This window comes from Salmo salar, chromosome 07 (assembly GCF_965601325.2).
Source record: "Salmo salar chromosome 07, fSalSal1, whole genome shotgun sequence".
Lineage (NCBI taxonomy): Eukaryota > Metazoa > Chordata > Actinopteri > Salmoniformes > Salmonidae > Salmo > Salmo salar.
In genome coordinates, this window is record NC_138297.1 from 33,939,180 (window position 1) to 33,964,189 (window position 25,010).

Consider the following 25,010-nt stretch of genomic DNA (forward strand, 5'->3'; position numbering starts at 1 on the left):
CCTACCCATGCTAGATTATGGAGACGTAATTTATAGAGTGACAGGTAAGGGTGCTCTCGAGCGGCTAGATGTTCTTTACCATTCAGCCATCCGATTTGCCACCAATGCTCCATATAGGACACATCACTGCACTCTATACTCCTCTGTAAACTGGTCATTCAAAAAATGTAGAACCAGGAACAGATATTGCCCTTGGTTCACTCCAGACCTGACTGCCCTTGACCAGCACAAAAACATCCTGTGGTGTACTGCATTAGCATCGAATATCCCCCGTGATATGCAACTTTTCAGGGAAGTTAGGAACAAATATACACAGGCAGTTAGGAAAGCTAAGGCAACTTTTTCAAGCAGAAATTTGCATCCTGTAGCACACACTCAAAAAAGCTCTGGGACACTGTAAAGTCCATGGAGAATAAGAGCACCTCCTCCCAGCTGCCCACTGCACTGAGGCTAGGATACACTGTCACCACCGATAAATCCACGATAATTGAGAATTTCAATAAGCATTTTTCTACGGCTGGCCATGCTTTCCACCTGGCTACCCCTACCCCGATCAACAGCCCTCCACCCCCCACAGCAACTCGCCCAAGCCTCCCCCATTTCTCCTTGACCCAAATCCAGATAGCTGATGCTCTGAAAGAGCTGCAAAATCTGGACTCCTACAAATCAGCCAGGCTAGACAATCTGGAACCTCTCTTTCTAAAATGATCTGCTGAAGTTGTTGCAACCCCTATTACTAGCCTGTTCAACCTCTCTTTCGTATCGTCTGAGATTCCCAAAGATTGGAAAGCTGCCGCGGTCATCCCCCTCTTCAAAGGAGAGACACTCTAGACCCAAACTGCTACAGACCTAGATCTATCCTATCCTGCCTTTCTAAGGTCTTCGAAAGCCAAGTTAACAAACATATTACCGACCATTTCGAATCCCACCGTACCTTCTCCGCTATGCAATCTGGTTTCAGAGCTGGTCGTGGGTGCACCTCAGCCACGCTCAAGGTCCTAAACGATTTCATAACCGCGATCGATAAGAGACATTACTGTGCAGCCGTATTCATCGACCTGGCTAAGGCTTTCGACTCTGTCAATCACAACATTCTTATTGGCTGAACATCTCGTACAACGCTGTGTACTACACCCTTCACAGAACAGCGCAAACGGGCTCTAACCAGAATAGAAAGAGGAGTGGGAGGCCCCGGTGCACAACTGAGCAAGAGGACAAGTACATTAGAGTGTCTAGTTTGAGAAACAGACGCCTCACAAGTCCTCAACTGGCAGCTTCATTAAATAGTACCCGCAAAACACCAGTCTCAACGTCAACAGTAAAGAGGCGACAGATGCGGGCCTTCTATGCAGAGTTGCAAAGAAAAAGCCATATCTCGGACTGGCCAATAAAAAGAAAAGATTAAGATGGGCAAAAGAACACAGACACTGGACAGAGGAACTCTGTCAAGAAGGCCAGCATCCCGGAGTCGCCTCTTCACTGTTGACGTTGAGACTGGTGTTTTGCGGGTCAGTTGTGCACCGGGGCCTCCCACTCCTCTTTCTATTCTGGTTAGAGCCAGTTTGCGCCGTTCTGTGAAGGGAGTAGTACACTGCGTTGTACCAGATCTTCAGTTTCTTGGCAATTTCTCGCATGGAATAGCCTTCATTTCTCAGAACAAGAATAGACTGATGAGTTTCAGAAGAAAGTTCTTTGTTTCTGCCCATTTTGAGCCTGTAATCGAACCCACAAATGCTGATGCTCCAGATACTCAACTAGTCTAAAGGCCAGTTCTATTGCTTCTTTAATCAGGACAACAGTTTTCAGCTGTGCTAACATAATTGCAAAAGTGTTTTCTAATGATCAATTAGCCTTTTAAAATTATAAACTTGGATACGCTACCGTCCCACAAGAAGTTTTTAACTGTGTTTACATGTTATCAGGGGTGTACTTTTTGCACATCATTACAAAACTGTATATGGCCATAATATGACATTTGCAATGTCTCTATTCCTTTGGAACTTTTTTGTTGTTTGTGTGTGTGTGTGTGTGTGTGTGTGTGTGTGTGTGTGTGTGTGTGTGTGTGTGTGTGTGTGTGTGTGTGTGTGGTGTGTGTGGATACTACACACATCTCAACTACTCACCTGTTGGACAGAACAGGAAGACGGGCGGCTCTCCCAGGAATCGGTAGATCTCATTGGCAACTGAAACCTGGGCGTGAGCGAATGAGGAGAAGGCTTGACTGTCAGCCTGACACAGGGAGTGATCTATGTCATCAAAAAGGATCGCAAATGCCTGGCAACCCAACTTTGACACCTACAGAGAGGAGAGATAGTAAGGCAGGGGTGTAGGTATGCGTGCGCATGCCTGTGTGCGCATGCAAGTATGTGTAGGTGCGTGTATGTACCTGTCGTAGCTTGCGTTTAAGCAGGGAGAGGTCGCAGGAAGAAGAGAAGACAATGTCTTGACCAGGAGAGAGAGAGTACACAAACCTCAGACCTCTCTTCTCTGACTCTACTATCAAAGTACGCAACTGACCTGCAAGAGAGGAGCGAGGAGGAGTGGAGAGAACCAGGACAGCACCAGGAGAGATACATTTAGTTTAAAGCAAAAGTGAGAGATGGGGGAAAAAGTACAGAGTGAGGAGAGAAGGTAAGATGAGGGTATGGGGAGATCGAGGGGTGGGAAGATAGACTAAAAAAGAGATGTAAACAAATAAATGAAGGGATGAAGAGATGGATGAGTGAGGGATGGGGAGATCCCTTACCCTCCTCTTCAGGGGAATAGACCTCTCTCCAGAGTAGTCTGTGTTTCAGATCATCTTTAGGACCGTACAGATAGGTGTTCAACTCCCACCTCTGCATCCTAACAGAGAGAAAGGGAGAGAGTTATTCATCCAGTGTCAGTTTCTGGAAATCATTTTGATATCATGGACAGTCAAGTCCTTGCACCAATAGCTCGGTCTATACATTTGAGAGTTGATACATTTCTCCAGGCCCATCCCTCAGCTTTTTACCAAAACAAAGTCAACCACCGCTTTGTTTTTGTTTCAACTGCGGATCATACTCACTCCCTCCTTATCCCTCTCCATGTCCTCCTATGTCAACCATACAGATTTAGGATCTTACTTTGAGCCAGTTTGCTACAGAAGGAAAATAATCCTGCAGCAACCGGAAATGTTAATTATGTGGATAAAATTTAAATTGACATTTTTGTATAGGTTGATAAAAGACATTACAATCTTCAGAAGCCTTTTTAAACCTCTAGTACACAGCACATTTAAAATGTCATGCATTGCAGGAAAGTTCTCCTGCAACAGGGTGATCAAATTAAGATCCTACATCTGTATATTACCTTTCTGTTTGTTACCAAGTACTCACCACTGGAAAAGGACCTTCCTCTGCTCCATAGACCAGGGCCTCCCATAGAACCCTGAGACACAGACAAGCACACGAAAGAGAGAGAAATTAATGCTAGTGTACAATTAAGCAGTGCTGCCATTCAGGCCTATATTCATGTTAGTACTTGCACAGTATTTGTTCACGGACACGCATTGGTGAAGCGGCCATATAGATTCTTACCCTGGTGGAACCAGCCTGATCGCTGCATTCACCATTCTATTTCACTTGACGTATCAGTCTGGCCTTTCTCCAATAGATGGGCGTTTGGAATAAGTTAGAAAATGACCAGTCCAATCAGCATCCTCAGAAACAATGGGCTTAGGACAAAATCTCACATGGCCAATCACTGTGCTTTGAATTAGGTTGTTTATCCTGTGATTGGTTAAAGGTGATCCGATCGCAGATAAGTTAGTTTTGAATAGTGTCCCTCATTACAGACCGTTTCAATGAGGAGGAATGCCAGACTGGTGAAGTGAAATGGAATGGTGAACACAGCGTTCAAGCCAGTTCCAGCACAATAACAAATTCCTGCCTATGAGGCAACCCCTCATCTGCAAATACAGCACAGAGCATGCCATACAATTCTTCATATAGAAATGGGAGCATCTCCATTGTCCAAAGCCAGCTAGCACACAACATTCTGAGAACCTTCGGTGTCAACTAATACAGTTGCCTTTTCTGGCAAGTGGGAGTAACTTATCGTCGTCACATAAACCACCAAAGGCACACCCATTTCTGTTTCAGAATTGAGAAAGAGGTGGAGTTTGACAGTTTTTCATGCCTGAAGTTGCCCTTTAACAAATAACTTCATTTTCTTGGTACCTCATTACTTTAACAGAACGTTTCCTAAAAGTTCAAACATGGTTACATTTAATTTCTATTTTGGTAATGTTCTAAGAACATTCTCCAACTAGATTGACATTGGGAATGTTCTCAAATTGTTCAGAGAACATTAAGAAACAACATTCTTCTGTGGGAATTTCAGTACTTCCACAAGTTCCCATGTGGTTCTTATTTAATGTCACATTTTTATTACATTCTGGGAACGTTCAAAAAAAAAAATGTGTGACTTGATCGATGCATGGTTCTCTTTAATATTCTGTGAATAAAAAAACAAAACGAATTGTACACATTACATCAATAAGCTCTAAATTACATTCTAATAACATGAAGAAAACTTTCCATGAACGTTCTAAGACTGTGATTTGACAACGTATACATTCCGTTCTCAGCGTCAACAAAACTCTGTCTATCCTCTGTCTTGTTAAAATGAAAAACTCACAAGAAGCGGGCAGGCGGAGCAAGCAGAGCGAGGCAGGTGGAAAGGACCAGCCAGGTGGTCCTTTCCACTTGCCTCACTTTGCTTGCTCCGCCCGCCCACTTCTTGTGAGTTTTTCATTTTCAGTAACTTTTTGCTAGAAGGATAGTGCATATCTCCAATCATTTTTGCTGATAGCGATGTTGTGTTTCCATAAGTGGATGAATTAGTCCAATTTAGCATGCATGTAAAACCTCAACCCTTAGCTACCTCTTCCAATTCAGATGAGCTAGAAATAAAAAAATTATGACAACATTTAGATTATTTTGTGTGACTACAGCGCCAGCAGTAAAATGCAAAAATAGAGACATGTTCTAATTGAACGATAGGTCAAAGCGGACAACCCGCCGCCCAGCTTCGGTTGGGTCATTATAATTCAAAACAATGTATTCTAAAATAAAATCACTTGCATGCTCGCCTATGGTGAGTTTAGGCCATACGTGTGTTCATGTGTGATTGCCACGCCCACTAATTAGCCATACCTGATCTTAATGAGTGCTTGTTTCTTTGAAATGGGGTCTGTGAATAGACAAAAATGAACAGCTTTGTATGCATGAAAACCTGGTGGCGCAGTGGACTAATTCCATGGATAGTGAACAGAAGATCAGGGGCTCGAATCTCACTGATGCTGTGTCAAAATAAAAAAGATGTGTTCGAATGAATGTTTCCCATCTGTGCTTGGAGTTTAAAAAAAGTTAGTAACATGCTAAAAGTCTTACCGAAACATTCAGTTAAAGTTAAGAAAGTTATTAAAAATAACCTAGAATTTCCGTTCTCAGAGCGCTAATAAAACCTCCCAGGAAAACTTAAGGAACCGGAGTAAAACGATCACAGAACCTCCCTGCAACCTAAAAATAAACGTTTCCAGAACAGACAAAATGTTCACTTCTGTTCTCGTAACGTTTAAAAAAAAGTTACGTTTTACCGGTCAGGAAACGTATGACTTCGTTCTCACAACCAATGTGAAACCAAAAACATACCTTTCCATAACTTCAAAAGAACCAAATGTGCTAGCTGGGTAGTGTGATTATAAGAGCCAATTTATGCTTGATCCAAAATTGTGGTCGGAGGCGCCATATGGATGGTGTGACGCAATTGCGGAGCCTCCGGAGGCATGCAGTGGCCAAATTGAGCTCAGTAACGCATTGCTGTGCGCCTCTCAAATATTGTAACAATGCTGAGGGCACCGTATAGCTCAGCATTAACATGATTGGTTGAAGGTAGGTGAGGGCGGAAAGTCCTGTATAAACACAAACTCACTTTCTTGACAAGTTTCTTCACAACAGCTATGCGCTGCTCTACGAAGCGCAAGAAGTAGGAATGCCCTGACTTCTGCAGAGGCCATATCACAGTAAATGCTGCAAGGACAATGCAGATGGCAGATTGACAATGCAGCACCTTTAAGACTGAGTGCATGCTTGTGTGTATTAAGGTAAGTGGGTCAGTAGCAGTGGCGTGTATGCATGGATGCCAAGGGAAGCCAGGCTTCCCCCAAAAAGTTACCAAGAAGATTTTTTTTAAACGTATCTTCCGTCTCTTTGTTTCAGAATTTTCATAAAATTTGCAAAAGGCTGAATGTATCTCACAGGAGAAAGCATCCAAGCGAGCGAAACAGAGCCCCTCTGTCTCTCTACGTGTAGGCCATCTATCTGAAGCTGTCTGGTCCTTTACGAGTATGTTACCGCCCGTTGTATTGAAGGGAAGCTAGCGAGCATCTGGCCTCCCTTGACAATTTATTATAATTTTTTTGCCAATCAGCGTTGAGCTCAACTGTGAATGGTCCTGGTGCCCCACAAAATAGTGTCAAGGGAAGCCAGCTTGGATTTGGCGTCACTCCTATCAAATCCCATTGAGCGCATACGTCATTGACAGAAAAACTTCAATTGTTGCATCTCATTGTGTTGTTGTCTTCCGGTGGCTAGCTAGCCAGCTAGCTAAAATTAGCCCTTTCCTAAATTAGCCATGGACGGATATAGGGATTTGGACTTGGACTTATCCGTACTGGCCAATGGTTATAATGGCGATTCTCATCCAACCATTAAATTCATACATTGTTGTGCTGCTGGCCTGAGAGGATGGACGTTCAATATGTAGCTATATGTAGAAGGCCAATGGTAACTAGCTAATGTTGCCCATGAATGGAAGTTAGCTTAGCGAGCATTTTAGCCAGATGTACAAAATGTAATGTAAGCTTGTACTGTAAGACAGAGTGATAGACCGTTTCGTCAAAATGAAAGAGCGGAGGATGGCATTGGTGTTTCCCTACAAGTAGGGTGAGTCAACATGTTTTTCTACTTGCACGCACACAGAAATCAGAACCATGGACAGCCACATCATATTTAGCTTACATTGACTAAATTGTTTTTGGTATATTTTAGTTATCACTGTATTAGACTAAGCAAAATCCAAGATGGCATAGCAGTCAGGCGTCTTTGTCTTGTCGTGTCCCGTGTATATATATTTTTTCTTCGCATATATATTTTTTTCTTAACCTCAACTTCAACATACTCTCCTGCAACCCGCCTCACCCAATGTGATATGGATCTGCTATTTTCTTTACTTTAGAACCGGAACCCCCAAAAGAAGCTAGCCAGCTAACTAGCTACTAGCTAGTAGTCAGCTAGCCACTGCTAGTGGTCATCAGCTAACCTTTAGCCCGAACAACTCCTGCCAGTCTGCACAGTGCGATTCAACCCATCGGACTTCTTCTCCATATCTCCGTATTCCTACCGCAAGCTCTGAACCTTTCCACCTCGATCATCGCAGCTAGCTAGCTGCTATCCGAGTGGCTACTCCTGGCTAGCGTCTCTCTTCCGAAGCAAGCACCAATTAGCCTGGAGCTAGCCTATGCTAGACCCATCTCCCGGCTAGCTGAAGCAGTCCATCAGCCACTCCTTGGGTCACAATCCCTATTTTCACAATTAGCCTGGACCCCTTTTACTGCCGAAATGGAGCCCCGCCGATTCATCACGACTGGACTACCGACGTAATCCGCCCGAGGGTTTTTTTCAATAGGCTCCTCCCTCGCGATGTCCCCTGAATGCCCATCTGCTAGCCGCGGCCCACTAACTGTCTAGAGCATATCGGAATGTTAGCTGAAGAGGTCCATCAGCCAATTTCTTGGGCTACTATACCTATTTTGCCAATTGGCCTGGACCCTTTTACTACACGGAGCCCTGCTGATCCATCACAACTGGTCTGCCGACGTAACCCCACAAGGGGGCTACAACAGACTTCTTCCGTCGCAACGTCCCTCTAAGGCCCTTCTGCTAGCCCCGGCACGCTAGCTGTCCGAATCGCCGTGCCTCCAGCTCGCCTAGCTACTCACTGGACCCTACGATCACTTGGCTACGCATGCCTCTCCCTAATGTCAATATGCCTTGTACATTGCTGTTTTGGTTAGTGATTATTGTCTTATTTCACTGTAGAGCCTCCAGCCCTGCTCAATATGCCTTAGCTAACCCTTTTGTTCCACCTCCCACACATGCGGTGACCTCGACTGGTTTAAATGGTGTCTCTAGAGACAATACCTCTCTCATCATCACTCAATGCCTAGGTTTACCTCCGCTGTATTCACATCCTACCATACCTTTCTGTACATTATGCCTTGAATCTATTCTACCCCACCCAGAAACGTATACTCTCTGCTCCGAACGTGCCAGAAGACCAGTTCTTATAGCCTTTAGCCGTACCCTTATCCTACTCCTCCTCTGGTGATGTAGATGTTAATCCAGGCCTTGCAGTGCCTAGCTCCACTCCCATTCCCCAGGCGCTCTCATTTGTTGACTTCTGTAACCGTAAAAGCCTTGGTTCCATGCATGTTAACATTAGAAGCCTCGTCCCTAAGTTTGTTTTATTCACTGCTTTAGCACACTCTGCCAACCCGGATGTCCTAGCCTTGTCTGAATCCTGGCTTAGGATGGCCACCAAAACCCCTGAAATTTCCATCGTTAACTATAACATTTTCCGACAAGATAGAACTGCCAAAGGGGGCGGAGTTGCAATCTTCCGCAGAGATAGCCTGCAGAGTTCTGTCTTACTATCCAGGTCTGTGCCCAAACAATGAGCTTCTACTTTTAAAAATCCACCTTTCCAGAAACAAGTCTCTCACCGTTGCCACTTGCTATAGACCACCTTCTGCCCCCAGCTGTGCCCTCCCTGTACACCATATGTGCATTGATTGCCCCCCATCTATCTTCAGAGCTCGTGCTGTTAGGTGACCTTAACTGGGACATGCTTAACACCCCGGCCATCCTACAATCTAAGCTTGATGCCCTCAATCTCACACAAATTATCAATGAACCTACCAGGTACAACCCCAAATCCGTAAACACGGGCACCCTCATAGATACCAGCCTGCCCTCCAAATACACCTCTGCTGTCTTCAACCAGGATCTCAGCGATCACTGCCTCATTGCCTGCGTCCGTAATAGGTCTGCGGTCAAACGACCACCCCTCATCACTGTCAAACGCTCCCTAAAACCCTTCAGCGAGCAGGCCTTTCTAATCGACCTGGCCCGGGTATCCTGGAAGGATATTGACCTCATTCCGTCAGTAGAGGATGCCTGATTGTTCTTTAAAAGTGCTTTCCTCACCATCTTAAATACACTTGCCCCATTCAAAAAATGTAGAACCAGCAACAGATATTGCCCTTGGTTCACTCCAGACCTGACTGCCCTTGACCAGCACAAAAACATCCTGTGGCGTACTGCATTAGCATCGAATAGCCCCCGCGATATGCAACTTTTCAGGGAAGTTAGGAACCAATATACACAGGCAGTTTGAAAAAGCTAGCCTTAGCGTTCCTAACAGAAATGTGCATCCTGTAGCACAAACTCTAAAAAGTTCTGGGACATTGTAAAGTCCATGGAGAATAAGAGCACCTCCTCCCAGCTGCCCACTGCACTGAGGCTAGGAAACACTGTCACAACAGATAAATCCACGATAATTGAGAATTTCAATAAGCATTTTTCTACTGCTGGCCATGCTTTCCACCTGGCTACCCCTACCACAGTCAACAGCCCTGTACCCCCCACAGCAAGTTGCCCAAGCCTCCCCCATTTCTCCTTCACCAAAATCCAGATGGCTGATGTTCTGAAAGAGCTGCAAAATCTGGACCCCTACAAATCAGCCGGGCTAGACAATCTGGACCCTCTCTTACTAAAATGATCTGCCCAAATTGTTGCAACCCCTATTACTAGCCTGTTCAACCTCACTTTCGAATCGTCTGAGATCCCCAAAGATTGGAAATCTGCCGCGGTCATCCCCCTCTTCAAAAGGGTGAGACACTCTAGACTAGAGGTCGGCCGATTATGATTTTTCAACGCCGATACCAATTATTGGAGGACCAAAAAAAGACACTACCGATTAATCGGCCGATTTTTTTTATTTATTTGTGATAATGAAAATTACAACAATACTGAATAAACACTTATTTTAACTTAATATAATACATCAATAAAATCTATTTAGCCTCAAATAAATAATGAAACATTTGGTGCTTCTCCAAGTGTTGGAGAAGAAAGTAAAAGTGCAATATGTGCCATGTAAGAAAGCTAATGTTTAAGTGCCTTGCTCAGAACATGAGAACATATGAAAGCTGGTGGTTCCTCTTAACATGAGTCTTCAATATTCCCAGGTAAGAAGTTTTAGGTTGTAGTTATTATAGGAATTATAGGACTATTTCTCTATACGATTTGTATTTCATATACCTTTGACTATTGGATGTTCTTATAGGTACTTTAGTATTGCCAGTGTAACAGTATAGCTTCCGTCCCTCTCCTCGCTCCTACCTGGGCTCGAACCAGGAACACATCGACAACAGCCACCCTCGAAGCAGTGTTACCCATGCAGAGCAAGGGGAACAACTACTTCAAGTCTCAGAGCAAGTGACGTTTGAAACGCTATTAGCGCGCACCCCGCTAACTAGCTAGCCATTTCACATCGGTTACACCAGCCTAATCTTGGGAGTTGATAGGCTTGAAGTCATAAACAGTGCAATACTTGAAGCATTGCAAAGAGCTGCTGGCAAAACGCATGAAAGTGCTGTTTGAATGAATGCTTACGAGCCTGCTGGTGCCTACCACCGCTCAGTCAGACTGCTCTATCAAATCATACACTTAATTATAATAAACACACAAATACGAGCCTTAGGTAATTAATATGGTTGAATCCGGAAACTATCATCTCGAAAACAAAAGTTTTTTCTTTCAGTGAAATACGGAACCGTTCCGTATTTTATCTAACGGGTGGCATCCCAAAGTCTAAATATTCCTGTTACATTTCACAACCTTCAATGTTATGTCATAATTACATAGAACTATGGCAAATTAGTTCGCAACGAGCCAAGCGGCCCAAACTGTTGCATATACCCTGACTCTGCGTGCAATGAACGCAAGAGAAGTGACACAATTTCACCTGGTTAATATTGCCTGCTAACCTGGATTTCTTTTAGATAAATATGCAGGTTTAAAAATATATACATGTGTATTGATTTTAAGAAAGACATTGATGTTTATGGTTAGGTACACGTTGGAGCAATGACAGTCCTTTTTCGCGAATGCGCACCGCATATATGCAACGCAGGACAGGCTAGATAAACTGGACTAGCATCAACCATGTGTAGTTAACTAGTGATTATGATTGATTGATTTTTATAAGATGAGGTTAATGCTAGCTAGCAACTTACCTTGGCTTCTTACTGCATTCGCGTAACAGGCAGGCTCCTCGTGGAGTGCAATGTAAAGCAGGTGGTTAGAGCGTTGGACTAGTTAACCGTAAGGTTGCAAGATTGAATCCCCGAGCTGACAAGGTAAAAAAAATCGGTCATTCTGCCCCTGAACAAGGCAGTTAACCCACCATTCCTAGGCCGTCATTGAAAATAAGAATGTGTTCTTAACGGACTTGCCTAGTTAAATAAAGGTGAAATAAAACAAATAAAAAAGCAGAGGTTATATTAATGATGTTGAAATTGAAATGGTGCTGGAATAGTGGAAGCAGCTCCTGTTTTTCTTTGCGACTTGCAGTAACTCTCTGTGGTTCTGAATCTGTGGTTCTACAGTGATTTTACCCACGCACCACTACTGGTCTGTAGTGAGGAGGGGGTATTCTGGATCCAGCTGTGTGTGCAGTCACATCATTATCTTTTCTATCAATGTTTTTCTCCATGCTCCTTTCAGATTGTCTCGTTATCTCTCGCCTTAGAACCAAAGAGAGAGACTGACTGACTAGCTCAGTGGTTCCCAACACCAGTCCTCAAGTACCCCCAACAGTACACCTTTTAACCCCGGACAAGCACACCCGATTCAACTTGTCAAATAATCATTAGGCCCACAATGAATTGAATCAGGGCTGCGTTCAGTACATTTTTAGGTTATGGAACATTCAATTGAATGGAAAAAGTGCTGTACTGAAAGATCAACTGAAAATTGGGATGGGGTTGGTTTGTGGGTTGAGGTAGGCTGTCAGCATGGCCACTGCCCTTTAAATACGTCACTCATTGCTGTAAGACACACCCACCAAACGTACCTCAAAGTCTGTTCAAGAACGTTTTGGATAAACGTGTCTGTCAGTACAAACCGTTCTGCAAGGTAGCAAACGTTCAAGCGAACTGAACGCACCTCAGGTGTTTTTTTTTGTCAGAGGCTACAACAAAAATGTGTGCTTTTGGTGATACTCGAGGACTGGAGTTGTAAACCACTGGACTAGCTAGCAGGCTGGCTGGCAGGCAGGCAGGCAGGCTTGATAGATGGCAAACTAACTGAGACACCGATGATGAGAAAATGAAGATGATGAGAATAAAGATGAATGTGATGTTATGCCTGATTGATCATAGGGCTACAATAGCTACCACGTCTCAAAGCTTTACAAACACTGAAAATAGTGTTTTTTTATGCATGGTATTTCATTTGAACTTCTCCGTGAAAATTACAAGATCAGATAACCAGACGACCGTTGTCCTTACCTTCCACAACCCCGCAAAGGAACTCGCTTCTCCCGTCCATCTTATTTGTCTGTGTCGCCCCTGCTTTCACCGTGCGCCTCGCCTCTCTCCAGCAATCCAACCGACTGGAGCAGTAGCCTAACCTACCGAACGTTTCCTAGTACCGTCTCAGGTCAGACGCCGGAGTGGTTCTCCATTTCCATCCTTTCCATCGGTGCCACCACGGCTAGCTCTCCCTGCTCAACTAGCTCAACCCCCGCACAGGCGCACTCACCTCCTGCACGCAAATGCAAGGTGTGAGGAATGGAGGATACTATTTCCTCATCTGTGTCGATATGAAACGTGTAATCTTCAAAATGCCGCGCTATTTGTTATTTATAGGAGATATGTTTAATATATACGAGCTGTATGTAATACAAATTGCGACGTTTATTGCCTAAGTAAACCGCTGGAGACTTGATAGTAGGGCGATTGTCTGTCCGTTGCCCTTTTGAGCGGATCTTTACGGTAATGCAATGTGAAATCAGATCACCGAACGGTGGTAATGATGGGTCAAGTTCGGCAGCAGGGCAAATGCGGTCAGTGGACATTTGTAACTCCAGGCTCGGACTGATCCGTGTTTTTATATTGTATAATGCGGTCTTTACGATCTTGATTATTTTCATTTTTAGGGAACGTGACTTCCCTGTAGAAATGTGTTGTCTATGTAGTTGTCTTGGCAACAAGGGAGCGTTTTAAACAAACGAGAAGGTGAGACATAACTAGATGTTTTCTACTTTTGTAGCTATCAAATTACACTTTATAACTAGATGTATTCAAAGCTATATTTACACCCAATGGAAAGTTGATAGAGAGCTGAGCCAACAAATGCGAACAGCACAGCCAGCGTTGAGTGTAGACTGATCAGTGTTCATTACTGATGCGGTTAGCTAGCTAACTAACATGCAGCGTTTTCTGTGCCCCAGTGCTCTCTGGTAACGGGCGTAGGCGGCGGTATGGTGGGCTCATGGTTGGCTCACGTTACATAGGCTACTGGTGAGATGTGGTGGGCGGTAAAGCAGCGATATGGAACATGATGATGCCATTCAATCAAATGTCTGTTTCTGCAAATAATGGTCCCTATAGATGGCGCGTGTGTGTGTGTGTGTGTGTGTGTGTGTGTGTAGGCTACTAGAATGCCCCCTAAGAAGAAAGGAGAGTCTGCCCTTAAGCAGGATACAGCTGGACAAGGAGTAGAGGACTCAGAACACCCCGGGTCTGACAGAGAGGCTCTGCTACAGAGAGAGTGAGACATGTCTATCTGCCTGTCTTTGTCTCTCTCTATACCTACCTGTCTGTCTGCTTGCCTGTCATCATGTGACTGTACTTCACTTCCTGTAACCTACAGGTACGACAAGCTAACCGACACCTTGAACAACCTCAAGAGGAAAGTGGAAAAGTTGTATCCTTTAAATCCCAGACTTCACTACAGTGACAGAGTGGAACCAGAAATTGGCCCAGGCATTTCTAACACATCTGCCAATTCAATTTTGACAAGCCCACTGGGCAAATGATAACCAGAACATGTGGCATTTGCCTTTATGGCCAGTCTGTTTCTGCCTCACTAGAGCAGGCACTAATAAAGCCACATAATGAACACTATCCCTGGAAGTTGTCCGCACAAGACCACCTGTTCAGAAAGTCTGGCAGATGGCGTCCCAGTCCAGGACGATTCCCAAAGCTTTCACTTTGCACACTGCAGGTAGACAGCCAGGATTTAGTTGTCACAGTCACACACAAGACCGCTAAATTGTAAACTGTTGTGGATTAATCTGCATCCATTTTTGTTTAAGTGAAGGGCCCTTTAAAATAGTTACCCTCCGTTCCAGGATTTGGGTCAATTCGAATTGAAAGCATTTAAATCAGGAAGTAGTTTGAATTAAAAACTTGAAATAAATAGCTTCTACATTTCAGTTATCATTGAAAATAATTATAAAAATGCCCTTCTTTAATAATGGAATTGGAATTTCATTTTACTTCCTGAATGAACTGCCTTCAATTAGAATTGACCCACCCCTGTTCATGTGATAGCGATAGCTTCTCAAGAATACTTTCCTCACTTCCCTTAACTGCGGCTGCTGTACCAGACGGCGTGAGAATGAGTTCCTACAGAATGAGGCCAACCAGACTCGCATGGAGAGCGTGAGTGACAGGCTGACACTCTCTTTCTCCCCATCTCTCTCTTTCCCATCTCCCTCCCTATAAAATCGAATCAACTTTTATTTGTCATATGTGCCGAATACCACAGGTGTATACCTTACTGTGAAATTCTTACTTACAAGCCCTTAACCAACAATGCAGTTCAAGAAATAGAGTTAAGAAAATATTTATTAAATAAACTAAACTAAAAAGTAACACAATAAAATGACAATAACGAGGCTATATACAGGGGGTACCGGTACCGAGTCAATGTGCAGGGGTACAGGTTAGTTGAGGTAATTTGTACATGTTGGTAGGGGTAAAGTGACTGCAAATAATTCCTTATCCCTCTCCTCCTGACCCCATCTCTCGCCTTCTCAGCAAGAGTACATGTCGTACATGTCCAAGCGGACCCAGAAGCGTCAGAGTGCCATCGTCACCCTTAGCGATCAAAACCACCAGGGGCTGGAGGCCCTGAAGTGGCAGAGGGAGGAGACTCTGGACAAATACCAGGAACAGGCCAATGGTGAGTCAGCAGGAAGTGCCAGGGGCCAATGGGGAGAGAGCAGGAAGCTAACTCTAATCTAACCTATCCTAACAGAGCTAAAGAAGGAGATTCTGGAGAAGGAGAATGAACTGGCGCTGTTAAATATTGAGATTGCTGAGCTCCGAGAATTTAAAGTATGACACTTCCTCACCCTTTCCTCCCACCCCCCTCCCCTCTTCTCATTCTCTCCTCTGCCTTCTTATATCCTCTTCCTTCTCCTTTCCTCTCCTCACACACCACCACTTTGTGTACAGAATATATGATCTACTAATATTACACATTTTATTATAATCTTATTTTAGATTAGTGGTACCTTTGCATGGCTGTATGCATACAGTGGGGCAAAAAAGTATTTAGTCAGCCACCAATTGTGCAAGTTCTCCCGCTTAAAAAGATGGGAGAGGCCTGTAATTTTCATCATAGGTACACGTCAACTATGACAGACAAAATGAGAAAAAAAATCCAGAAAATCACATTGTAGGATTTTTAATGAATTTATTTGCAAATTATGGTGGAAAATAAGTATTTGGTCACCTACAAACAAGCAAGATTTCTGGCTCTCACAGACCTGTAACTTCTTCTTTAAGAGGCTCCTCTGTCCTCCACTTGTTACCTGTATTAATGGCACCTGTTTGAACTTGTTATCAGTATAAAAGACACCTGTCCACAACCTCAAACAGTCACACTCCAAACTCCACTATGGCCAAGACCAAAGAGCTGTCAAAGGACACCAGAAACAAAATTGTAGACCTGCACCAGGCTGGGAAGACTGAATCTGCAATAGGTAAGCAGCTTGGTTTGAAGAAATCAACTGTGGGAGCAATTATTAGGAAATGGAAGACATACAAGACCACTGATAATCTCCCTTGATCCCTCGATCTGGGAGATCTCGAACGCAAGATCTCACCCCGTGGGATCAAAATGATCACAAGAACGGTGAGCAAAAATCCCAGAACCACATGGGGGGACCTAGTGAATGACCTGCAGAGAGTTGGGACCAAAGTAACAAAGCCTACCATCAGTAACACACTATGCCGCCAGGGACTCAAATCCTGCAGTGCCAGACGTGTCCCCCTGCTTAAGCCAGTACATGTCCAGGCCCGTCTGAGGTTTGCTAGAGAGCATTTGGATGATCCAGAAGAGGATTGGGAGAATGTCATATGGTCAGATGAAACCAAAATATAACTTTTTGGTAAAAACTGAACTCGTCGTGTTTGGAGAACAAAGAATGCTGAGTTGCATCCAAAGAACACCATACCTACTGTGAAGCATGGGGGTGGAAACATCATGTTTGGGGCTGTTTTTCTGCAAAGGGACCAGGACGACTGATCCGTGTAAAGGAAAGAATGAATGGGGCCATGTATCGTGAGATTTTGAGTGAAAACCTCCTTCCATCAGCAAGGGCACTGAAGATGAAACGTGGCTGGGTCTTTCAGCATGACAATGATCCCAAACACACCGCCCAGGCAACGAAGGAGTGGCTTCGTAAGAAGCATTTCAAGGTCCTGGAGTGGCCTAGCCAGTCTCCAGATCTCAACCCCATAGAAAATCTTTGGAGGGAGTTGAAAGTCCGTGTTGCCCAGCGACAGCCCCAAAACATCACTGCTCTAGAGGAGATCTGCATGGAGGAATGGGCCAAAATACCAGCAACAGTGTGTGAAAACCTTGTGAAGACTTGCAGAAAACATTTGACCTGTGTCATTGCCAACAAAGGGTGTATAACAAAGTATTGAGATAAACTTTTGTTATTGACCAAATACTTATTTTCCACCATAATTTGCAAATAAATTCATAAAAAATCCTACAATGTGATTTTCTGGATTTTTTTTCTCATTTTGTCTGTCATAGTTGAAGTGTACCTATGATGAAAATTACAGGCCTCTCTCATCTTTTTAAGCGGGGAGAACTTGCACAATTGGTGGCTGACTAAATACTTTTTTGCCCCAGTGTATGTGAGTGTGTGTGTATACTGTATTGGCATGGCTGTTCATGTGTGTGCTTTAATATTGTGTGTGTGTGTGTAACAGAGCCTGCAGCAGCAGCAGCTGGGGCGTATAGCGGAGCTAGAGAGGGAGGTGACCAGTATGCAGTGTCGTCACTCTGAATCCCTGCAGGCCCTGAAGGCTGGCTTCCTCAGTGAGAAGGAGAGGTAAATGGGAAAAGTGTGTGTGCATGACTGTAAATTCCTTTGTTTAAATGTATTATTATTATCATAGGTACGAAGCACAGGCCAAACAAAAAATACAGGCCCTGGCCCTCGCCGCTAATAGGGTGAGTAACACACACATGCATAGACATGCACGCATGCGTACGTACGTCCACAAGAACACATGTACACACACACCTCCATACCCACCCCCTCTCTTCTCCTCCCACTAGGAGGCATCTCGCTGCCTACTGTCCCACACTAGAGCTGTGACCCTGGAAAACCAGCATCTGAGGGAAGAGCTGCAGCAGCTGATCCAGGTATAGCTAAAAGATGGATGGATGCATTGATGGATTGATTGATTAATTTGATTCATTGGCTGGTTGATTGATTGATCCAGAGAGCCCACTCCCTGAGGGGCCTCCAGGACCAGCTCCAGGCCCAGAGGCAGCAGCTCCTACTGGAGAGGGAGTACGTCAGGGAGCTGAGGCGCCTCCGAGCCACCCCGGGGCCGACCCCACCAGGGTCCCACACTCGGCCACTGGGGGTGGACAGAGGGAGAGAAGACACAAGACACCACCGCACAGCAGATACCTGAGAGATAATACATATGGAATCATGTAGTAACCAAAAAAGTGTTAAATCAAAATATATTTGAGATTCTTCAAAGTAGCCACCCTTTGCCTTGATGACAGCTTTGCACACTCTTGGCATTCTCTCAACCAGCATCATGTGGTAGTCACCTGGAATGCATTTCAATTAACAGGTGTGCCTTGTTAAGTTAATTTGTGGAATTTCTTTCCTTATTGCTTTTGAAGGCACACCTGTTAATTGAAATGCATTCCAGGTGACTACCTCATGATGCTGGTTGAGAGAATGCCAAGAGTGCAAAGCTGTCTTCAAGGCAAGATGTGGCTACTTTTAATGTATTTTGATTTGTTTAACACATTTTTGGTTACAACATGATTCCACATGTGTTATTTCATAGTTGATGTCTTCACTATTATTCTACAATGTAGAAAATAGTAAAAAAAATTAAGAAAAACCCTTGAATGAGTAGGTGTGTCCAAACTTTTGACTGGTACTGTATATAGATAGATAGATCTGTGTGGATGTATGAAGGCGACATGTAAATTGTTGGTTCCATGTTTCATGAGCTGCAATTAAAGATCCCAGAAATGTTCCATAAGCACAAAAAGCTTATTTCTCTCAAATGTTGTGCATAAATTTGTTTACATCCCTGTTAGTAAATATTTCTCCTTTGCCAAGAAAATGCATCCACATGACAGGAGTGGCATATCAACAAGCTTATTTAAACAGTATGATCATTACAAATGTTCACATTGTGCTGGGGACGATAAAAGGCCTTTCTAAAATGTGCAGTTTTGTCACACAACACACTGCCAGAGTGAGAGTGCAATTGGCATGCTGACTGCAGGAATATCCCCCAGAGCTATTTGCCAGAGAATTGAATGCTCATTTCTCTACCATAAGCTGCTTCCAATGTCATTTTAGAGAATTTGGCAGTAAGTCCAACCGGCCTCACAACCGCAGGTGACTTACGTGTGTGGTGTTGTGTGGGTGAGCGGTTTGCTGATGTCAACGTTGTGAACAAAGTGCACCATGGTGGCGGTGTGGTTAAGGTATGGGCAGGCATAAGCTACAGACAACGAACGTAATTGCATTTTATCGATGGCAATTTGAATGTACAGAGATACCTTGACAAGATCCCCCATTGTCGTGCCATTCATCCGCCACCATCACCTCATGTTTCAGCATGATAATACATGATGATAATATCCAGCAACTTCGAACATCTATTAAAGAGGATGGGACAACGTTCCACAGCTCACAATCAACAGCCTGATCAACTCTGCGAAGGTGATGTGTCGTGCTGCATGAGGCAAATTGTGGTCACACCAGATACTGACTGGTTTTCTGATCCACGCTCCTACAGTAGAATTGTCAGTAGAATGACCTTACTGAAGACATTCAGTGACTAAACGTGGCACCGTCAAAGGATGCCACCTTTCCAACAAGTCAGTTCGTCAAGTTTCTGTCCTGTTAGAGCTGCCCCGTTCAACTGTAAGTGTTGTTAATGTGAAGTGGAAATGTCTAGGAGCAACAACGGCTCAGCCACGAAGTGGTAAGCCACACAAGCTCACAGAATGGGACCACAGTGCTGAAGCGCATAGCGTGTAAAAATCACCTGTCCTCAGTTGCAACACTCACTACCGAGTTCCAATCTGCCTCTGGAAGCAACGTCAGCACAATAACTGTTCGTCTGGAGCTTCATGAAATGGGTTTCCATGGCCAAGCAGCCGCACCCAAGCCTAAGATCAACATGCGCAATGCTAAGCGTCGACTGGAGTGCTGTAAAGCTCGCCGCCATTGGACTCTGGAGCAGTGGAAACGCATTCTCTGGAGTGATGAATCATGCTTCACCATCTGGTAGTCCGACGAACAAATCTGGGTTTGGCAGATGCCAGGAGAACGCTACCTGCCCGAATGCATAGTGCCAACTGTAAAGTTTGGTGGAGGAATAGTGGTCTGGGTCTGCTTTTCATGGTTTGGGCTAGGCCCCTTAGTTCCAGTGAAGGGAAATCTTTACGCTACAGCCTACAATGACACTCTAGATGATTCTGTGATCCTAACTTTGTGGCAACAGTTTGGGGAAGGCCATTTCCTGTTTCAGCATGACAATGCTCCCGTGCACATAGCGAGGTCCATACAGAAATGATTTGTCGAGATCGGTGTGGAAGAACTTGACTGGCCTGCACAGAGCCCTGACCTCAACACCATCAAACACCTTTGGGATGAATTGGAACGCCGACAGCGAGCCAGGCCTAATCGTCCAACATCAGTACCCGACCTCACTAACGCTTTTGTGGCTGAATGGAAGCAAGTCCCCTCAGCAATGTTCCAACATCTTGTGGAAAGCCTTCCCAGAAGAGTGGAGGCTGTTATAGCAGCAAAGGGGGGGACCAACTCCATATTAATGTCCATAATTTTGGAATGAGATGTTCAACGAGCAGGTGTCCACATACTTCCGGTCATGTAGTGTATAAACAGTTCATTCGGAAAGTATTCAGACCCATTCACTTTTTACACATTTTGTTACGTTACAGCCTTATTATAAAATGTATTAAATTGTTGTTTTTCCTCATTAATCTACAAACAATACCCCATAATGACCAACAGGTTTTTGTCAAATGTAGCAAATGAATTAAATATAAAAACGGAAATATCAAATTTACATAAGTATTCAGATCCTTTACGCAGTACTTTGTTGAAGCAACTTTGACAGCGATTACAGCCTCGATTATTTAAAATAATCCATCTTCATTGCGGATCTGTTTGCACAGTTTGCACAATCGGATGAAAATATGTATTAATTAGTATAATCACCCCTTTTGAGTTTCTTTGCCCATGACAAAAATATTTCTCCCTCCCAGTCCTTTTTACACCCAACCTCATCTATATTTGTAGAATGAGTTTCCTGTAAACAATAGATATTATATGCTTTCTCTTTTTGCCATGTAAACATTTCCTCTTTTTTATGATCTGCTAAGCCATTACAATTATAAAACTTGCTATACTTATTTCCCCGCTTACCATGATGGTACCTACGTTTCAGTTATACCTACCACAACCAATGTTTGTAAACTTACCATTAAAAAGCACCGTGATGATTAAGTGTCCATATAGCTTTACCATAATAATTTGCACTGTTTAGCACACTGTAGCTGCAACTTTGTAAACCTCCAAATGTCCTAATATTCCACCCACTAAAACCTCCGCCCATATCTAGGTCTGTTGTCACTAAGACCATCAGATCATCTCCCTGACTCATGACGCACCTTTGCGTCCTAAGGCAAACCATTGGCCGCAAATTGCCGTTGGCCAGAGGGAAATATATGATAAGGTAAATTCACAAGGGACGCACTATATAACAGCTTTTAAGTCATAATATACCCGACCTCTACAATTAGGCCATATCATATTAAAACCTCTTCAGGATCTGCCCCTTTTTTTCAATTTTTGCCTTAAATGACATACCCAAATCTAACTGCCTGTAGCTCAGGACCTGAAGCAATAATATGCATATTATTGATACCATTTGAAAGGAAACACTTTGAAGTTAGTGTAAATGTTAAATTAATGTTGGAGAATATAACACATTAAATCTGTTAAAAGATAAAACAAATAAAAAAGCATGTTTTTTGTATTTATTTTGTATCATCATCTTTGAAATGCAAGAGAAAGGCCATAATGTATTATTCCAGCCCAGGCGCAATTTAGATTTTGGCCACTACATGGCAGCCGTGTATGTCAAACGTTTTAGACTGATCCAATGAACCATTGCATTTCAGTTCAAAATCCTGTATCAAGACTGCGCAAATGTGCCTAATTGGTTTATTAATACATTGTCAAGTTCATAACTGTGCAATCTCCTCAAACAATAGCATGGTATTATTTTACTGTAATAGCTACTGTAAATAGGACAGTGCAGTTATGTTAACAAGAATTTAAGCTTTCTGCCAATATCAGATATGCCTATGTCCTGGGAAATTTTCTTAACCTCATACTAATTACATTCACCCACGTTAGCTCTAACCGTCCCGCGGGGGACCCACCGATCCTGTAACTAAAACAATTACCTTGGTATTTCTGATGTACAAACTTCAAATACAAAATCATAAAGAAAAAAGTTAGCCTTACCCATCTTCGCCTAAAAAATGTTTTGTAAAAAACGAATGAATCCATATTTGTACTGTGTAATGCGATGCAAATATGTATCGGGGAATACTTCAACAGGAGGTAGCTATCACTCATAGCCACATTGTAATCTTCGAGTCCTTGAACATTTGGTTGTTTACACATAATTTATTGACCACAAGATGAACATTCTTCTTCTCTGCTCAGAGCCTTTTGAAAGTGGGGTACAGGGCACTGCATATCTCCACTATTTCATGAGGAAATTGTTCATTAATAGAGAATTGGGTGTTCTTATATTCTATACCCTGATATAAACCCAACATGCAACAATTTGAAAGATTTTACAGAGTTACAGTTCATTGAAGGAAATCAGTCAATTGAAATAAATTCATTAGGCCCTAATCTATGGATTTCACATGACTGGGCAGGCGCACAATCAGAATGAGTTTTTCCACATAAAAGGGCTTTATTACAAACAGAAATACTCCTCAGGAAAATTTCTGTGATCTTTTATTTCAGCTCATGGAAAATGGGACCAACACTTGACATGTTATGTTAATATTTTTGTTCAGTGTACTTTTGTCTTGCCTTATATTCTCACAATACACTGTCGAGTGATTCGATTGAACACCTTTGGATGGCATTGTTTGTCACTCAAAAGTAGCCGACCAATGGCTGTTTCTAACTGAGTGCTGCTGCAGCCGGTACTGTACTACTGCACCGCTATAGCTCTGCGTGTGATTGATTGAGACTGATGACGTGGACTTAGTCTGTTTTAATGTATCAGAGTCCTCTGATGAACAAAACACTGTGTCATGACTTTTGTTTATTACATCTAACTTTTCTGAAGACAACCGAAAAAGCATGCCTACCTCTCACAGTGCATCAAAATGATTTGAGCATGAGCACGCAGGGTAAAAACATAAGTACGCGCTCCCCTATTGGGGCTGCATACTATCAAATCAACATGCTATATGAATATATGAACCTGGTGAAATTCTAAGTATTTTAACAACTGTTACATTCACCGCTCTTGAATTTCACCAACCTTCTAAACCAAAACATAAAGAGTCTACCAGGCTGAAGTGTCACGTCCTGACCCTTGTAAGAGGTCATTTTCCATAGTAGAGTGATCAGGGCGTGACAGGGGGGTGTTTTGGGTGTGTTTTTGGGTTTCTGTTTCATTGTGGGGTTTCTAGATTTCTATGTTTTCCTTTTCTATGCGTTGGCCAGGTATGGTTTCCAATCAGAGGCAGCTGTCTATCGTTGTCTCTGATTGGAAGCCATACTTAGGTAGCCTGTTTTCCATGTGTGGGTTGTTAATTTTTGAGTAGTGTTTGTTGCCTGCTCTGCGTTACGGTTGTTGTTTTGTTATTTCTAGTGTTTAGTGTATAGCATTCAGTTTCATGGTAAATAAAGATGTGGAACTACGAACACGCTGCGTTTTGGTCCGATCCTTCAGACAGCCGTGACATGAAGGCATAATTCGAGTTCAGCTCAAAGCAACCCATAGGGTTCAGGGCAAGTGAAGGATGGTCCTCAATTGCCCCTATATGCATTCTGCATCTTACACTATATCCACATGTAAAAAAATAAGGTATTTCTGTACTATGTTAACCTCTTACATCTAGACGTTCCGCTAGCGGAATACCTGCTCCAATATCCAATGATAGGCGTGGCGCGAATTACAAATTCCTCAAAAATACAAACACTTCAATTTTTCAAACATATGACTATTTTACACCATTTTAAAGACAAGACTCTCCTTTATCTAACCACACTGTCCGATTTCAAAAAGGCTTTACAGCGAAAGTAAAACATTAGATTATGTCAGCAGAGTACCCAGCCAGAAATAATCAGACACCCATTTTTCAAGCTAGCATATAATGTCACAAAAAATAAAACCACAGCTAAATGCAGCACTAACCTTTGATGATCTTCATCAGATGACACGCCTAGGACATTATGTTATACAATACATGCATGTTTTGTTCAATCAAGTTCATATTTATATCAAAAAACAGCTTTTTACATTAGCATGTGACGTTCAGAACTAGCATTCCCACCGAACACTTCCGGGGAATTTACTAAATTATTCACGATAAACTTTCACAAAAAACATAACAATTATTTTAAGAATTCTAGATACAGAACTCCTTTATGCACTCGCTATGTCCGATTTTAAAATAGCTTTTCGGTGAAAGCACATTTTTCAATATTCTGAGTAGATAGCACGCCATCACAGGCTAGCTATTTTGACACCCACCAAGTTTGACCCTCACCAAACTCCGATTTACTATTAGAAAAGTACCTTTCCTGTTCTTCGTCAGAATGCACTCCCAGGACTTCTACTTCAATAACAAATGTTGGTTTGGTTCCAAATAATCCATAGTTATATCCAAATAGCGGCGTTTTGTTCGTGCGTTCAAGACATTATCCAAGGGTGACGAAGGGTTACGCGCCCGACGCGTTTCGTGACCAAAAAATTCTAAATATTCCATTATCGTACTTCGAAGCATGTCAACCGCTGTTTAAAATAATTTTTTATGCCATTTTTCTCGTAAAAAAGCGATAATATTCCGACCGGGAGTGGTTGTTTTCGTTCAAAGAGAGAGAAAGTAAACATGGAGTCGACTCGTGCACGCGCCTCAGTTTCATAGTACTCTGACCGACCACTATCCAAACGCGCTAATATTTTTCAGCCAGGGCCTGCAAAGCCACCATTCAGATTTTTGCCGCCTTCTGAGAGCCCATGGGAGCCGTAGGAAGTGTCACGTAAC

At 43.2% G+C, this 25,010-nt stretch overlaps 2 protein-coding genes across 5 annotated transcripts in view; one reads left to right on the plus strand and one right to left on the minus strand.

Moving 5' to 3' along the window:
- The window catches only part of si:dkey-183c6.8 (protein O-GlcNAcase), a 53,932-nt gene extending 41,030 nt beyond the window's left edge, over positions 1–12,902 (minus strand). The window contains exons 1-5 of the mRNA XM_045721868.2: positions 12,662–12,902; positions 3,360–3,411; positions 2,747–2,844; positions 2,387–2,517; positions 2,124–2,295 (exon numbers count right to left, since the gene is read on the minus strand). Coding sequence (XP_045577824.1) covers positions 2,124–2,295; positions 2,387–2,517; positions 2,747–2,844; positions 3,360–3,411; positions 12,662–12,701 — 493 coding nt within the window. The 5' untranslated portion in view covers positions 12,702–12,902. The remainder of the gene's footprint in view (positions 1–2,123; positions 2,296–2,386; positions 2,518–2,746; positions 2,845–3,359; positions 3,412–12,661) is intronic.
- ccdc166 (coiled-coil domain containing 166) lies at positions 12,854–23,664 on the plus strand. 4 transcript variants are annotated; one of them, XM_014207477.3, is made up of 11 exons: positions 13,097–13,218; positions 13,312–13,390; positions 13,807–13,925; positions 14,028–14,081; positions 14,767–14,821; positions 15,200–15,344; positions 15,420–15,499; positions 17,393–17,514; positions 17,582–17,636; positions 17,745–17,831; positions 17,912–23,664. In XM_014207477.3, the coding sequence occupies exons 3-11, from the start codon at positions 13,816–13,818 to the stop codon at positions 18,107–18,109; spliced, it is 906 nt and encodes a 301-aa protein (XP_014062952.1). In that variant the 5' UTR covers positions 13,097–13,218; positions 13,312–13,390; positions 13,807–13,815; the 3' UTR covers positions 18,110–23,664. The 4 variants fall into 4 exon arrangements, with proteins under 4 accessions (XP_014062955.1, XP_014062952.1, XP_014062951.1 ...); XM_014207480.3 differs by lacking the exons at positions 13,097–13,218; positions 13,312–13,390 and adding an exon at positions 12,854–12,934; XM_014207476.3 differs by having other exon boundaries at positions 13,097–13,390.
- Positions 23,665–25,010: the final 1,346 nt, after the last annotated feature.

Coding starts and splice junctions, on each gene's coding strand:
- ccdc166 (XM_014207480.3), top strand. CDS start 13,816: ATGCCCCCTAAGAAGAAAGGAGAGTCTGCCCTTAAGCAGGATACAGCT. Junction 17,515..17,581: donor TTCCTCAGTGAGAAGGAGAG/GTAAATGGGAAA, acceptor TTATTATCATAG/GTACGAAGCACAGGCCAAAC. Junction 17,637..17,744: donor TGGCCCTCGCCGCTAATAGG/GTGAGTAACACA, acceptor TCCTCCCACTAG/GAGGCATCTCGCTGCCTACT.